The following is a 15024-nucleotide window of genomic DNA, read 5'->3' as shown; positions in this document are numbered from 1 at the left end:
ACTCTACTTTTGGTCCGGTCGGTTGCCCTGATTATGTTGAGGTGGTGTGCATGACATGCTCTGGCGCCCTCTCAGTCTTCCACTTGACTTCCAACCGTATGCAGAGTTGTGCTCTTTACGATTGCTATTGCGGGTATTTTGCGGGAGTAACCAGCAGGCAATGCGGAGGAACAGTGCGGATCAGCATTTGACTACGAGATAGGTCATCCAGGAGGATCACAGGATCCAACATCTTCATCGTTTATAGATACATCAGCTTTCTGACTTGGGGTTATGATTCGATCGCTACTCTGTAGCCGAACGACCAATTCGAACAGACTTTTGCAATAGACCCAGATAGTTCTGCCTATTGAGTGTTTCACGTAAAGTGATTCGTATGTCTCAAAGCATTTATAGATAGTCGTAGTTACGAATGTTTGAGTTCGGCATTTTAAACCTACAGTGAGTGGCTATAGCACCTATCACACTTTTGAATTTCACACGGTTAGTTCCCCTCACATTCAGACTCCCTAGCGATACACTACATCCCTAATAATCTCAAGAATAAACACTGCCCTTCATAAGGAACTAACGACACACAAGAGAACCCTTGCCATCAGCAATAATAATGCCCACAATTGTGTGATTTCCATCTTATGCCAAGCTAACGAACAGTACTAGAGACACCGGCGGTCAGTGGGGAGATTACTCCGCACTGAGACATCCATGCTAACTATGCTAAAACCAAACGAACACCTGTTAATTATCAAATCTACGTAGTCACCTGCCCATATGGGCATGTCACTTTCGAAGAAATACAAGCATGTTCAATCGATCAACATTTTTTACCCCAATTCAGGGATACCTGTGTAATCTACTCCGGATGGGCTGACAGCATCAGATTATGTCAGGTAGGATGGAATGCGCGCGCGCCGATCATGAGATTTAGAACCCCCTCTTTTTGGTGACCCCGCAGGAGAGTTGGGAAGAAGGAAGATGAGGGAACGCTATAATAGTCCAAACCCTGGTCATATTAGAGGTTAAGTTCCGACGGTAGTCCGAGGTAGGTATCGTTAGTGGTACGCAGTGGGAGGTTGGAGAACGCTACGAATTACCTGTCGGATTTAAAGCTTAGTTTAGATATAATACATGTTCGGTTTTGGCTGTCTGACTGGTTGGGTGGCTGGCAAAAAGGGCGCTTAGAGACTAGGCAGGTGATCTTGAAGTTGGGCGCTTGATTGCATAGATCTCTATGGTGGGCAGATTGACAAGTGTGAACTTTATTATAGAGGGGATGGAAAGTCCAGGTTATTTTGGTTGGTGGTAATTTCTCCAAAAAGATGTGATATATAGAATCTATGTAGAAAAGACACAGTTGACCCTATACTCTGTATGTAGGCAGAATAAGTAGATTCAGCCTGAGAACTGAGGCGAGCAACCTCGCTTGCGGCGGCTAATCCAGTTGCGGCCAGCGGCACGGCAACCATCCAGAGCCCAACGCCCGGCGTCAAGGTCCACCATCCAAACCCCATCATCTTCGCTGTGTCTGCGCCTGTGTCGCCGAATCCCCTCCTCCCATCTCCGGTTTACTGCATTCACTCGCTGTCATCCGTCTCGCCTTTTCAATATCCTCTTTCTCCTCTCCGCTTGTTCCCTATCTCCCCCGATTGTTGGGGGATTGAACGCTATCCTCCCCCCCCTCTCTCTCCCCTCTTGTCGTGCGGTTCCCGGGTCCTTTCCACCCCTCTCCGCCCTCGTTCCCCGTTTGTCGACCCTTGGGATTCACCCCAATTCACCTGGGCGCTTGCTTTCCACCCGCGGCCTCTATTTTCGCCTGCCTCGTGTGAATTCACCAGACATCCTGGATTTGGGCCTCCCCCTTGTCCCCTTCCTCCCATCCCCAATAATTTCCTCAGCCTTCGTCCCCGACCGCTGTCCGGTGAGCTTTGAGTCTACACCCTCGCTACTATCTCTTACCTGGCTATCTCCGCCGTACCCTCTTGCTGACTTTTTCCCGCCGGAACGCTTCCCTAGCATGGTGCTTAGGTCGGAACATCCTAGGAGACTGAGAAGCCCGCCCTCTTCGTCCTCCCTATCCATCGCTATCATAGCCTCCTAAGTCCTCACTTCTCCCATGGCTCCGCCGCAAACGCCCCGGCCGAATCCCGGTTCCACAATGTCCGATCCTGCGTCGACATCCATCCCTGCACACGCCACGAACGGCGAGGCCCATGCGCCCAACGACCACCACCACGACCAACTTCCCTTATCAGACTCCAAACCCGTGTCGGTTAACCGCAAGAAGCAAAAACGCAGACAAAAACAGGCCGCCCGCTTGGCTGCGGAGCGTCAGTTCGGAAACGGCCACATCTCCGCGGACATGTCTGAGCAGAACGGTCTGAGCCCTACCGCGCCAGCGTCTCATGTATCCGACGAGCACGACCTCGACGAACGCGCCAACGGCGAAACGTACTATGAGGAAATTCACGACGCGACACATGATCTGGACGACCACCCGCCGAGTCTGTCAAACGGGCAACCGGGACAACAAAATGCCACGGCTCGGAAATCCAAGAAGAAGAAAGGAAAGAAGAATCGGGCCGGCTCGCAGACCATGGGCGACGAAAGTTCGACACCACTGTCCACTCCTTCTGTCTCCATGTCACAGCATCTGCCCCCGCCATTACCGCCGCATCTGCCTCATACGCTTCTGAAGACGGGTAAGGACCGCAGCATTTGGAACACCTCCACACAAGAAGAGCGAGAGAACATCAAGACGTTCTGGCTTGAGCTTGGGGAGGAGGAGCGACGCCAGCTCGTCAAGGTTGAAAAGGATGCGGTCTTGAAAAAGATGAAGGAGCAGCAGAAACACTCGTGCAGTTGTACCGTATGTGGGAGGAAAAGGACAGCCATCGAGGAGGAATTGGAAGTACTTTACGACGCCTACTATGAGGAGTTGGAACAGTACGCCAACAACAACCAAGGCTCGTTCGAGAAGGGCCCGCCCATGGTCCCGCCTCCGCGTTTATACCACCCGCCTCTACGATCACCCGGTCAACATACACGGACGCAAGGCCAATTTCATCCCTCGCGAGGCCGAATTCATGAGTTGCCGGAAGACGACGAGGATCTGGAGGAGGACTACGATGAAGATGATGAGGATGACGAGCCGTACAGCGACGACGATTACGAAGACGAAGAGACCCGTGCAGCCCGCGCAGATTTCTTCGCCTTTGGGAATAGTCTAACTGTCAAAGGTAGGCGACGACCGAGGCTTTTTTCAATTCTCGGAAGCTAGATACTAATCTCTTTGCATCACTTGCAGATGGCATCCTTACAGTCGCGGACGATCTGTTAAAGAACGACGGGAAACATTTCATCGACATGATGGAGCAATTAGCTGAGCGCCGAATGCAACGTGAAGAGGATACCCAGTACGGCATAGCAGCAGCACACCAATCCCTCCATGGCGGCCACAACCACGGTCCTCTAGATGACGACGATTATGACGAGGAAGAGGACGAGGACTACGATAGTCAGGAAGATGAAGATTATGAGGAGGATGAAATGGTCAGCTCCGGGAACTGGCCGGGTGGTGATGCAGTGCAAGCTGACTCGTTTCTGCAGGACGCCATGACGGAAGAGCAACGCATGGAGGAAGGCCGACGGATGTTTCAAATATTTGCGGCCCGAATGTTCGAACAGCGCGTCTTGACAGCCTATCGAGAAAAGGTCGCAGAACAACGTCAGCAGAAACTGATCGAGGAACTGATGGAGGAGCAAACGCGGAACGAGCAACGAAACGCCAAGAAAGCGCGGGAGGCTCAGAAGAGGAAGGATAAGAAGAAGCTCCAAAAGCAGGCCAAGGAGGAAGAGAAGGCGCGAAGGGAGGCGGAGAAGGCGGCCGAGGAAGCTGCGGCCAAGGCTGAACAGGAGAAGAAGATGGAAGAGCAAAGGAGGAAGCGCGAGGAGCAAAAGAAGAAGCGAGAAGCAGAACGCAAAGCCCAAGAAGCGGAGCGTCTCCGTAAGGAGGCGGAGAAGCAAAAGCGGTTACGCGAAGAAAGAGAGCGACAGGCCGAGATTGAGAGAAAGCAACGAGAGCAGAAGGAGCTGGAGAAGAAGCGACGAGAAGAAGCACGGCAAAACGACCTGCGGGAGAAGAAGACGAAGGATGAGCGAGAACGTCAAGTCAAGGATGCGCAGACACGTCGGGAGGCCGCCCCCAAGACCGAGAACGAAGGTCAGGAGAAACGCGATCCCCAAGCGAAACGAGTGTCGCATACAGGACCGGTTCCGATCCCAGCCAGCTTGCAACACGCCCAGGCGCTCCCTGCATACTTGCAGTCGCCGCATTACCAAATCGCCACTCCGATTGTCCCCAAAGCTCCGACACCTGCCAGGCCGCGGCAACCGTCTCAGCAGGGCTCCCATACATCGTCTCCGCGGTCCCAGCCTGCAAGCACCGAGCCATCACAAGTATCCATTTCCCCACGATCGATGGCGCCGTCGCAGTCGTCAGGAGCGTCCAGCGTTACGTCCAAGCAGGGTCATGGACAACCGCCGTTGCTTCACCACCCCCAGCCCTCGACTCCCCTGTCTCCCCTTGGTGCGTTGAACCGCTCTCATCCACCCGGATTCTCGCCATCGAACCCGCCTGGCTTGGGCCTGGTCTCCCGTCCGCCGATTGGTCATGAGTTGCCTTCATACCCGCCGCATTCGGGCCCGCTGATGAACCAACTGCGAGGGTTTCCTGCGCCAAATGGACTGCCCGTGCTTCCAAGCATGAACGGAACTCGTCCTATGCCTCCGGGACGTGGCTTTCCGCTCGATCCAGGACATGGTCTAGCATTCCATCAGCAGCCCATAACCAATGCGTTTGCTGCGCAGCCGAGCGGGCTGTCTCATGCTCATTCCAGACAGCCGTCCAGCTCGTTTGAGCGGTCGCCTCTGGATGCGCATGCCTTCCCGATCTCCCGGCCTAGCCCTATCAAGCGCCCGTCAAGCACCCAACAAGACCAGAACAACCGGTCAGCGCAGCGCGATGTGGATGATCTAAGTGCGCATCTGGGCAGCAGTGCTCTTCTCGATGACAGTGATGTTCCGTTTACTTCGAATCTCTCCCAGTCGCTTCCTGGCGCGACTGCTCCTGGCACCTTCCCTGGACCGACCCGAGCCAGCTTTGCAGGAACGTCCCTCTTCGCAGATCCCCTAGGTAAGTACCGTTGACAAGTAGTCATGGCTGTCGCATAAGCTGACAACTTCATAGCAGCCAAGCATAGTGGTTTCCCGATTGGCCCGAGTGTAGGAAACACGTGGAGTACACAGATTCCCTTCGGCACGTCTCCTTTCCCCAGCGCTCCCACATGGGGAACAGGACCTGGTCAGTTTCACCTCGACGTCAGTCCTTTCTGTGCCATCAACTGACGACCTTTATAGGAAGTGGCTGGTCCAACAACGCATTTGCTCCCGGCGGTCACCACCGTGCGCATGCCTCTCGGCCCGTGACGATACGACTGCTGGTCATCCAAGCCTGCAAGCAACTCAACATGATGAGCCCTTCCAAGGGAGCCAGTGGGTACCATGATGTGAACGTTGTCCTTCGTCAGGTAAATCAGCTACGGCCGGCCAACGAGCCTCCGATCTCGTTGAAGGAAATGCTGGACATCTGCGACACAGAAGGCAACACGCAGAACGGAGGCGGATCGTTCTCGATCAGGAGCGACGAAACGGGCGAATGTGTCAAGTTTGAACCGGACACCAACAGTGCGTCCTCAGGTCACAGAGGCAGCATTGTCCCCGGGGAAATCGGCAGTCCGGTTCCCAGTAGCAGTCTTCCAGCGTTCGGCGGGATCGGTTCATCGACACCATCCGTGCTTCGGCAGTTTTCTTCTCCTACGGGGTTCTAGGCTTCCAGTTGCAATGGCACGAGAATCATTGATGACATCCTCACTTTCTCCTTTTTCCGTCATCTATTCCTTCTCCATCGAATCCTCCTACTCTACCGAATGAAAGCGTCCATCATGTCATCAAACCCTCTTCCATCCTCATTCCTATCCATCCTCCACCCTACCACATCACTGATGAGCTTCCTCGTGTTCCGAGTTCCCCTTTTTCATCTTCTCTTCCTACGCACATTGAACAGACATCAATAATGTCATGTACGTTACGTTGTTCTCTTCCTTTTGCCTTGTTTGTTTTTTCTTGCACCGCTTCCCCACCGGAAATCCAGGTGGGTGTTCTGAAAGTGAAACCCTCACCATTTTCTTGTTTGTTTTCCCCCTTTTTTCTTCCTTATGTAGCGATTCCCAAGGAGCATTATTCCAAAAGGCTCCCAAATACCTCATGTTCGTTTGAAACTCCGTGTTAAAACAATTGCATGATGCGAATCGGATCTTTATCAGGTGGTCGATTGATTGACTGATCCTGATCATTCCGTACTTAAACCTCTTCTACCTTCTCTTCTTCCTTCTTTTTCTAGTTCATATCGTTCAATTTTGGACGGTTGAGTTATCATAGAATCTGTGTAGAGGCAACTAGATAAGGTATGAAGTATTTATTAGTTAGATAGTAAGGTATCGTAGGCATTATACTAGTATCCAACTAACTAACTACTTACCTAATACTCACTACGTAGTAAGTTAAGCACCATCTTCTACGTGTCTTCAGTCTCCTCCCCAGTTGGTACTAAAGTAGAAACTATCCTAGGATAGAAAAATGGAAGGATACTATCCATGATAACAGTAGAGACGTAAATTAGAATAGCAGAATATGATATAAGAAGTAGAATGAAATCAAGAGCTTTCTATCGGAGACCAAATTTTCCTCCCTAGTAACTATAAGAAAGGTGATGAAAAAAAAAAGGGTATGATAATGATGTGAAGATGATGATAATACACTGATTGATATATTCGACTCGAATTGAGGGCGGACATAAGATAGGGTAGGGTAGGGTAGGGTGATAATCGGTTCATGAAGCAGAAGATAATAGAAGTGGGGGAGGAGAGAGAACGGACAGGGAATCTTACACGCGCGAGGCTGGAAGAGAAAGAAGAAGAATAGAGAAGAAAAAACAGGGCAAAACGGATGTCTGGGGATACATGGGCTGTAGTGGTAGTGGTAGGTAACATCGCTCATTCATACGGGAGGAGGGTCATGCAATTTCACTGTCTGGGATCGGTGACTACGCCTTCGAAATCTCGGGATCGGATGTAATCCAGTGTACGTTGGAAGTGTCGCTTCGGGCCCTCCAGGCTGGGGTTGGGCTCGTTTTCGTCCGTCTGCAGGTTGGAGTGGATGAGTTCGATAAGGCCGTTGAGGTATTTGATCGTGACGGTTTCGTTCTGTTGGTCGAAGTAGTAGACGTAGCGGTTGAGGATCTCGACGAAGAGTTCCACGGACACGGCAGTGTCCATGCAAGCGTCTGCGACGCGGAGGGCCCGTTGGAGGCACTCGAGGACGCGCTTGCCGTCGCGGTAGAGCTGATTGATGTTAGAAGTTGACTGTGGAATGTCACTAGATGAAGGTGGACTTACGTTCTTGGGGTCTTCTTCGCCTCGTTGGGGGTTCTCGACAACCCACCACAGGTGACTGGCTAGGTATACAGCGCGACATTGGTCGGGCTTCTTCAGCAGCTTGCTTCCATGCAGAGCGGCCTTGGTAATGAGGGTATCATAGTTCTCCTTCGAGAACCCGCGAGTGCCGTGGAGAGCTCCCGCAATGACGCAGACGGCTTGGAACTGAGCACGGGAGTCACTGATGGAGTCCTCGTAGATGGTGAAGGCTTGTGCAAAGAATTCGTAACTGAACTCTTCGAAGCCCGTCTGGTCCGCCACTTCTCCGCACATCACAAACAAACGCAGGGACAAATCAGCACAACCAGGGTTCACACGCTGGTAGAGGTTGTTGACACACTGGTGCATGAACCGGTAAAGGGCTGAAGACTGCGACTGCCAGTTGTCGTCGTAGTGCTCGCGGGCCTTGAGTTTGCGTGCCAGACGGATCGAACTCGTGACCAGGGCCGGTGTTGTGTATCGGATACGCTCGTTACCGTCGAGGTAGGCCTTGCGGGTTGCTTGGAGTAACTTAAAGGAGATTAGTGGTGGTCATATCGTGTTGGGAAGAGGCATTACCTTCAACTGGGTATCATTGTCTTTGGCCTGGATCAGATGAACCAGACGTGCAAGCCACCCTTGTTCCTCGATGGTCTCATCAGTCTCACCTCGCCGCTGAGACTGAATGCCAGGATAGCCCATAGACTGCTGAGTGCCTTCCTTGATCAAAACCCTTAGGGCTTGCAGCACGCGGTCGAGGTTTTCCGTAGTCGTGATGAAAGTTCGGTTCTTGAGAAGACTGCGAGCGATTTCGCCTGCGACAGCTCGCCGGGTCGTGTAGGATTGCGAAGTCAGAAGTGGGATGTAGTGGGGCAAGGCAAGAGCCGTGAATATGGAGGCGTAGGAACGGAGAGGTGCGGTAAGGAGGTGCAAAAGGTTCTGCTGTGTCGGGGCAGAGTGCAGGTCGGCGTGGTCGGCATACGTCGCAGTCTCTTTAGTCGCAAAGTCGAGGATTTGGTCCACAAATTCTAGGCGATCCGGGTAGGTGTTAAGAGCCAGGTTGACAAGCGAAACCAGAAGCGCCATTGTGTCTTGAATAGGGAGACCGCGGCTCTTGATCAGGTTAACCACTTGTTCATAGAAGATGTCGTACAGCTTGACATCAGCTGGAATTCCAGCCTTGTCGTCGCCATTGGCCGTGGGCTCGCCTTCTGTCGTAGCTTCAGCCTGTTCAGCGTTATCCGTTGCGGCTTGCTCCACGCCGTTCTCCTGGGTTGCTTCTTCCGGCGCTTCCTTCTTGGTCTCCTCAGATATCTTGAGGTTCCCAAGGAGTTTGGTGACAGCCTCCTCTTCCTTCTTGATTCTTGAATCGGGCTCGGCGGACGACTCGGTCTCACGAGCTGCATAAGCTGACAAGCGGTCCATCAATCCAATGACGATCTTCTTCAGGTCCACGTGGGGGTTGAGTCGACTGATTGCGGATAGCAGGAGATCAAGGGTGTGCAAGTGAAACTCGTCAGGGAACACCTTGGTGATTACTACACCCTCAGTTAGCATGCCAGACCTTCGACAAACAATCGCGTCATTTTACCTTCGAGGAGATACTCCTGCGCCAAAACATCACGACACTGGACGACTTGCTCCAGCAGTGCCTGTAGTATACCGGATTTGTATCCTTCCAGATCCACCAACTGACTGAGTCGCACAACGTTACTACCAACAAGCAATTCCAGTTCCCGGCGTTCCTGCATCCGCTTCTCGCGCTCGCGCGAAGGGCCCTGGTGCTGGAGTCGCACCCACAGCTTGTTCATCTCGACGAAGTTTGTCAAAACGAAGCTGATCGAGTCCTGCAAGTTGCCCTCCGGGCCGTCTCCAGAGCCTGTGGGCAAGTGGTCTCTAGCCTGCCCGGACAGATAGTACCGCAGGAACAGCCCGCGAATGGGATGCTGCACGCCTCGACTCATCTCCATCATGTCCTTCATAATCTCTTTGACCGGCGCATCCTCCACAGACATGTATACCGTACCTACAGTAATCATAAGATAGAGTCGCGGGATGATATTTCCGGCATATTGAACGAGTTCGTACAAATCCGCTAGATGGTTAACCGGGTGGTTCTCTTTCAGGTAGACGGAGAGGTGTCGCAGGGCATCGAAGACGGCCATGTAAAGTTCGTAGTATTGTTTCGGACCAAGGCTAGGGGTTCGTAGCTCGGATACCAAGGTGGATCTGGAGCAATTGGCAGAAGACATCAGTTATCTCGATCCCAATGTCATTGCTGCCTGGAGTATCCGAAGCTCAAGCTTACCCGCATTTCAACGCATCCATCAATTTCCCCGGAGTTTCCAAACATTTTCGCATCATCTGCGACTGTTGCCGCACGACTCCCAATGCCTCCTCGAGGAGACGGCTTTGGTCTTCGGGGGCCGCTACCGGGGTGGCCATGGCGGATATGAGGTGATGATGTGAGGGGAGTGTCGGACTCAGTGGCTTGAATCGGGCGGTAAACACCTGGTCGGAAAGGGGGAGGGGCGGAGAGGGGAATTCGTAGATGGGAGCAACAGAAAGACACGATGCGCTAGAAGATCAGGCGGGGATTCAAATAGCTCCTGATCCATAGACAGGAGTAGGATAAAAGGGACAGCAGGCGCAGGAGAAGGTGGGAGGATGGGAAGGTGAATGCGAATGCGGACATGCGATCAGAATGCCAGTTAGTTTACGGCCTGGGGCTGGGCACGGGTTATGTAATCCCCGCCCCGTTGCTGTACGTCACACTCTCCCCCAGGTATAGATACTTTCTTTCTTCTCAAGGATTGAGAAGATACTTTTACCACGGGAGCATCAAGCGCGGCCCTCTGAACAGACTTGTGCTAATACTTTTGAGTGCCAGTTTATCTTGCCAGGCCAATATGTGAAGGATGTCTTGATCCCGTGCTGGTGACTGACAGGCTGTTGGATAGGCATTTGACAGCTTGTTCCCTCATCTCAGTTGTCTGTCTCTGCAGGGGACAACTTCCCTAAGCTGCACTCAACTCCCTAACGTCGAGTAATAATGACAAACAACGTGATCATATTGTACTGAACAAGAGTCCAGTTCATTGGACTGTCTCTGGATCCCACCATCTCTACACCCGTCACACCTCGTCTCGCGTTCCCCGATCACAGCAGGGTATAAACCATTGTTCGCTAGCAGCAGGCTGGCCAAAGAAAACAAGCCCCGAAATACTCCGAATATCGTTGAGATAGTGAAGTCGATGTCTTCATGGTAAGGACGAATCGAATCTTTCGATTCTATTTTCCGCCAGTCTCTATCTCTCGCACTTCCTGAAGCTGGGAGAGATCAAATGGCATGACCAGGCTGCCGACTGTGCCAGCAGAGGTGATTATAAACAACCCAAGGCAGATGGGGTGATGATACCCATGCGTGGGGAGCGTATATAAAAGTTCATCCTAATGCGCATATAAAGATCATCCTCATGCGGGGTAATCTCGATGGCGGAGGTTCAAGCCCGCTAGTCAACTGGATGCAGTGTGCTATGAGACATTGTGGTATTGAACAAGCATTGCAGTTTCCACTGGCGCAGAGGATTGCCATTAGTTCGTCCATGCGTAGGGAAACTTTAGCGCCTGTTGACTTTCATCTCCAGGCACAAGCCTCAATTTAGAACAGTCCATATACCCACTCTTAATGGACACATGAATTACGTCGGTTTTATCTGGCGTCAACGACAAATTGGATGCCCTCAGTACGGATGAAGTCTACTCCATCAGTCAAGTTGTTGGGTATCTTCTCCGCAAATGGAGAGGTTTGGTTAATGGAAAGGAAGATTGATCGTCCAAAAATGTACTGGAAACCACTGGTCGTACATCCCTGCCCTCGGTAGCGAATTGGGGGATGGACTTCCGCGGGGTGGAGCAGCGAAAGCAAACACGCCTATCGCGCCTATCACGCCTTTCACTGGGTGCTTATACCGTGTCTTTAGGCCATGTCTTTAGGCCGTATCTTTCAGCTGCTGCGTGTTCAGCCGCAGACGAGAGAATCGAACTTGACATGACAGATTCTTCCCCCCGTCAATACCCACGGCACACGCACGGGCAAGATGGGTTGTTTGGGATTGAGAAGGTTGCTTGGAAAGAAGCCAACGCACGAAAAACATGTTCAACCAGCAAACACGGCCGTTGCAAACGGGGCAGTTGGTCCTCGGCCAGCTCAACAAGATCGGCCTGTGAAGGCAACCGATGCTTCTCTCAGCAAGGAAACACTGGCCCGTGATGAATCGCTCTGGGATCAGGCGTATAAGAATCTCGATCCAGGCTTGGTTGAAAGATATGAAGAATTATTGGCGAAACAAAGACAGGAGATTAGTAAGTTTCTCTTACTTTTCCTGGATACTGAATACTAACAAGGAAAGATGATAATTCTTGCAAGAATGGAACCAACCGCCAACAAGACTTGGACATCATCATCAATCACGGACTTCATCAGGCAGAAATCCAAAGGACGGGTGTTCAGGAAGGCTTGGCCCAAGCTGCAAGCTGGATTTTGTCCGTGAAAGACTTCATTGGAGAAGCGGTCAAGGCATCGCCAGAAGCGTCGTTGGCATGGGCAGGGGTCTGCATTGTCCTGCCATTGCTGACGAACCCCCAGAGTGCGGCACAGGCCAACAAGAGTGGATTCACGTATATCACCGGTCGCATTCGCTATTATGTCGAACTGGAGCGGATTTTGTGGTCAACTTCCAGCCGAAGCTCGGATCATACGGGACTGAAAGAACAATTCAATGCCAACATTGTCAAGTTGTACGAGGAAATCCTGCGCTTCGAGGTCAAGAGTGTTCTGCGCTTCCATCGCAGCTGGCAGCGAAACTTTGCTGGTGATATCTTCCAACCGGAAGATTGGAACGGCATGGTTTCCTCGATCAAAGATCTCGAAAAGCTGGTCCAGCAAGATGCTGCCACCATTAGCACAGAGGTATCCCGACGGCATCTAAACGAAGTGGAACAAAGTACTCGCCACAACTTTGAGTCAATGCAAAAGCTTCTTCCATTGGCACAACGGCACCTTGAAGTGGATATGGAGGCTCTCAACCTCCAACGCCAGATGCATGAGGAAGCATTGTCGGACAAGGAACAAAAATGTAGGCAGCTTTTCCGCCTGGCCAGAAACGAGGAGGACTCTTCCTATGAATTGTACAAGAGCCGAGTTGACGATCGACTCGAGGGCACTTGCGAATGGTTTCTAGAACAGCCCCATTTTAACCAGTGGCTGGACAATGATAGAGGGCTTTTGATCGTTTCAGCAGATCCTGGTTGTGGCAAGTCTGTTCTTGCCAAGCATCTGATCGACAATGTGTTGCCCCAGTGCAATCCATCCGCCACGATATGCTACTTTTTTTTCAAAGATGGAGACCAGAATACACAGAAGCAAGCTATCTGCGCATTGCTGCATCAGATCTTTACAAACAAGCCTGACTTGATCAAGCTTGCACTGAAAGTAATCGATGACAACGGGCAGGAAACCGTCAACGTGGTTACTGAGCTCTGGAATATCTTTTCCCGGGTCATCAAGCACCCTGCTATGGGACAAACCATCTTTGTGTTGGATGCGCTAGATGAATGCAAGGATTCCGAATTAGTTGACCTGACAGACAACATTAAGTCCATTCAAAACGATGGTGGAACCAGGGCTAGGTTCTTCCTGACCAGCCGACCGTACGAGAACGTCATATCGGAATTCCAAGAGCTCATTGATCATTCTCCCCATATTTACATACCGGGCGAAAATGAATCCGACAAGATTGGCCAAGAAGTGAACATCGTCATCAAGCATCGTGTTGAGCGCCTGGCTCGAAAGAAGCATCTTTCTCCTACCATCCAGAGCTACTTGGAAGAGCGACTACTTCGAATGGAGCACCGGACATACCTCTGGGTCCATCTCGTTTTTGAATACTTCGAAACACATAGCTTTCAAAAAGTCCAAAAAGGGATTGACAGGGTTTTCATCGATAAGCTCCCCAAGGACGTCAACGATTCATATTGCAAGATCCTTAGTAAGTCTGAGGACATGGACATGGCACGAAAGGCCTTTTGCATTATGCTGGCTGCATCCCGCCCCTTGACATTGACGGAGATGAACATTGCTGTTAATCTAGATCTTGACGCAGATGAGCTGGATCTAGAATCGGATGAAGACTTTCAGGCCTCGTTGCGAAGCTGGTGCGGTTTACTTCTGACGGTGAATAACAAGAAGGTATTCTTCCTGCACCAAACAGCACGAGAATTCCTGGCGCAGAAAAATGGCTTTGGTCGCTGCAGCGAACGTGGCCCCATTGATCCAAAGGAGGCACAAGGCGTCCTTGCAATGAGCTGCATCACATATATCGACAAGTTTATGCCACGGGCTCGTCAGACCAATTCAGCTGAAGATCTAACTTCGATTGATATAAATCGAGACTTCTCCGTATATTCTGCTGACGAGTGGTATTCCCATATCCGGGCTGCAGCACTGGAAGATGATCAGAAATTGGAGCCAATTCTCGCCAGAATTTGTGATCCAAAATCCGCTGTCTTTGCCTCTTGGTGCGAGGCTAACCTCTGGGACTGGGGAGATTGCAATACATTGTGGGTGGCCGCCAAATTCGGCCTGACATCGGTTGTCAAGAGAATCCTTAAAAACGAGGAGATCGAAGACGTTCGGGGGGATCGTTGGAGGAGACAAAGTATTCCCCACGTCGCTGCATCCTGTCCAAATGTCGATGTCTTAAATCTCCTGCTTGACTGTAAGAAACTAGACTGGCGTAGGAAGGACGAAGAGGGATATACTCCCTTGTTCCACGCCATACGCTCAAACCATGTAGCAAGCGTGCGATGCTTGCTTAATAGTGGCAAAGCTGATGTCCGCGACGAATGCAACGGATATACACCCTTGATCTACGCATTGCTCTTCTCAAGCGACGAGATGGTCGAAATGCTTGTTCATACCGAAGGTATCGATATGAATGGATTCTGGTGGGGATTCAACGCGCTCACAGTGGCAATGCGCGAAAGAAGACATAACCTGGTGAAGCTACTGCTTGATATGGAGGCGGTAGAGACGATCCCATCATCCTTGGAAAGCAAAACACCACTGGTTGTGGCGGTCATGCAAAATGACGAGGCCATGGTCAAGCTGTTACTGGATTCTGGAAGGATAGACCTGAATCAGCAGTGTGAGCTAGGCGGTACCACAGGCACAGCTTTGAAGTTTGCCCGATCGGGGGAGTTCACTAGAATAGTGGAATTGCTCGTTGAGGCTGGCGCGGTTGAATAGATGTAATGCCTGACTTTGAGATATAGTCACCCGTCTGAAGCTCGTGGTCTAAAATCATGTACCTACGCCAAATGTGTCCGCTTCTATCTCTCCTCCGCCTTTCCATCCAAGGATGGCAATAGATATAAATATATAAAGGGCCCATGAAAATGAAGTTATAATCTAGATTTCGATCTCACTGCCGAG

At 51.3% G+C, this 15024-nt stretch overlaps 3 protein-coding genes across 3 annotated transcripts; 2 read left to right on the top strand and 1 right to left on the bottom strand.

Annotated features, from left to right (window-relative positions):
• The first annotated feature begins 1840 nt into the window (after positions 1-1840).
• Positions 1841-5995, top strand: BO85DRAFT_159886 (putative stress response protein Nst1). Its single transcript, XM_025654223.1, has 5 exons — positions 1841-1918; positions 2014-3236; positions 3305-5191; positions 5246-5359; positions 5416-5995. The coding sequence occupies exons 2-5, from the start codon at positions 2114-2116 to the stop codon at positions 5883-5885; spliced, it is 3594 nt and encodes a 1197-aa protein (XP_025511125.1). The 5' UTR covers positions 1841-1918; positions 2014-2113; the 3' UTR covers positions 5886-5995.
• Positions 5996-7139: 1144 nt separating this feature from the next.
• Positions 7140-9974, bottom strand: BO85DRAFT_381966 (vacuolar protein sorting-associated protein 35; the record flags this gene model as incomplete). Its single annotated transcript, XM_025656446.1, has 5 exons — positions 7140-7457; positions 7512-8060; positions 8109-9067; positions 9121-9758; positions 9838-9974. The coding sequence occupies 5 exons, from the start codon at positions 9972-9974 to the stop codon at positions 7140-7142; spliced, it is 2601 nt and encodes an 866-aa protein (XP_025511124.1).
• Positions 9975-11487: 1513 nt separating this feature from the next.
• Positions 11488-15011, top strand: BO85DRAFT_453293 (ankyrin repeat protein; the record flags this gene model as incomplete). The annotated part of the gene is made up of 2 exons (XM_025661019.1): positions 11488-11894; positions 11942-15011. Coding segments are annotated over exons 1-2 (3158 nt in total), but the record flags the coding sequence as incomplete, so codon positions are not given.
• Positions 15012-15024: the final 13 nt, after the last annotated feature.

This window comes from Aspergillus piperis (genome assembly GCF_003184755.1).
Source record: "Aspergillus piperis CBS 112811 unplaced genomic scaffold BO85scaffold_25, whole genome shotgun sequence".
Taxonomy (NCBI): Eukaryota; Fungi; Ascomycota; class Eurotiomycetes; order Eurotiales; family Aspergillaceae; genus Aspergillus; species Aspergillus piperis.
This window is presented reverse-complemented; position numbering and strand designations above follow the sequence as displayed.

What these genes read in the sequence shown, in the direction of transcription:
- BO85DRAFT_159886 (XM_025654223.1), top strand. Translation starts at nt 2,114, where the DNA reads ATGGCTCCGCCGCAAACGCCCCGGCCGAATCCCGGTTCCACAATGTCC. An exon ending in GAATAGTCTAACTGTCAAAG is followed by an intron (nt 3,237 to 3,304) that starts GTAGGCGACGAC and finishes CATCACTTGCAG; the next exon opens with ATGGCATCCTTACAGTCGCG. An exon ending in CCTCTTCGCAGATCCCCTAG is followed by an intron (nt 5,192 to 5,245) that starts GTAAGTACCGTT and finishes ACAACTTCATAG; the next exon opens with CAGCCAAGCATAGTGGTTTC.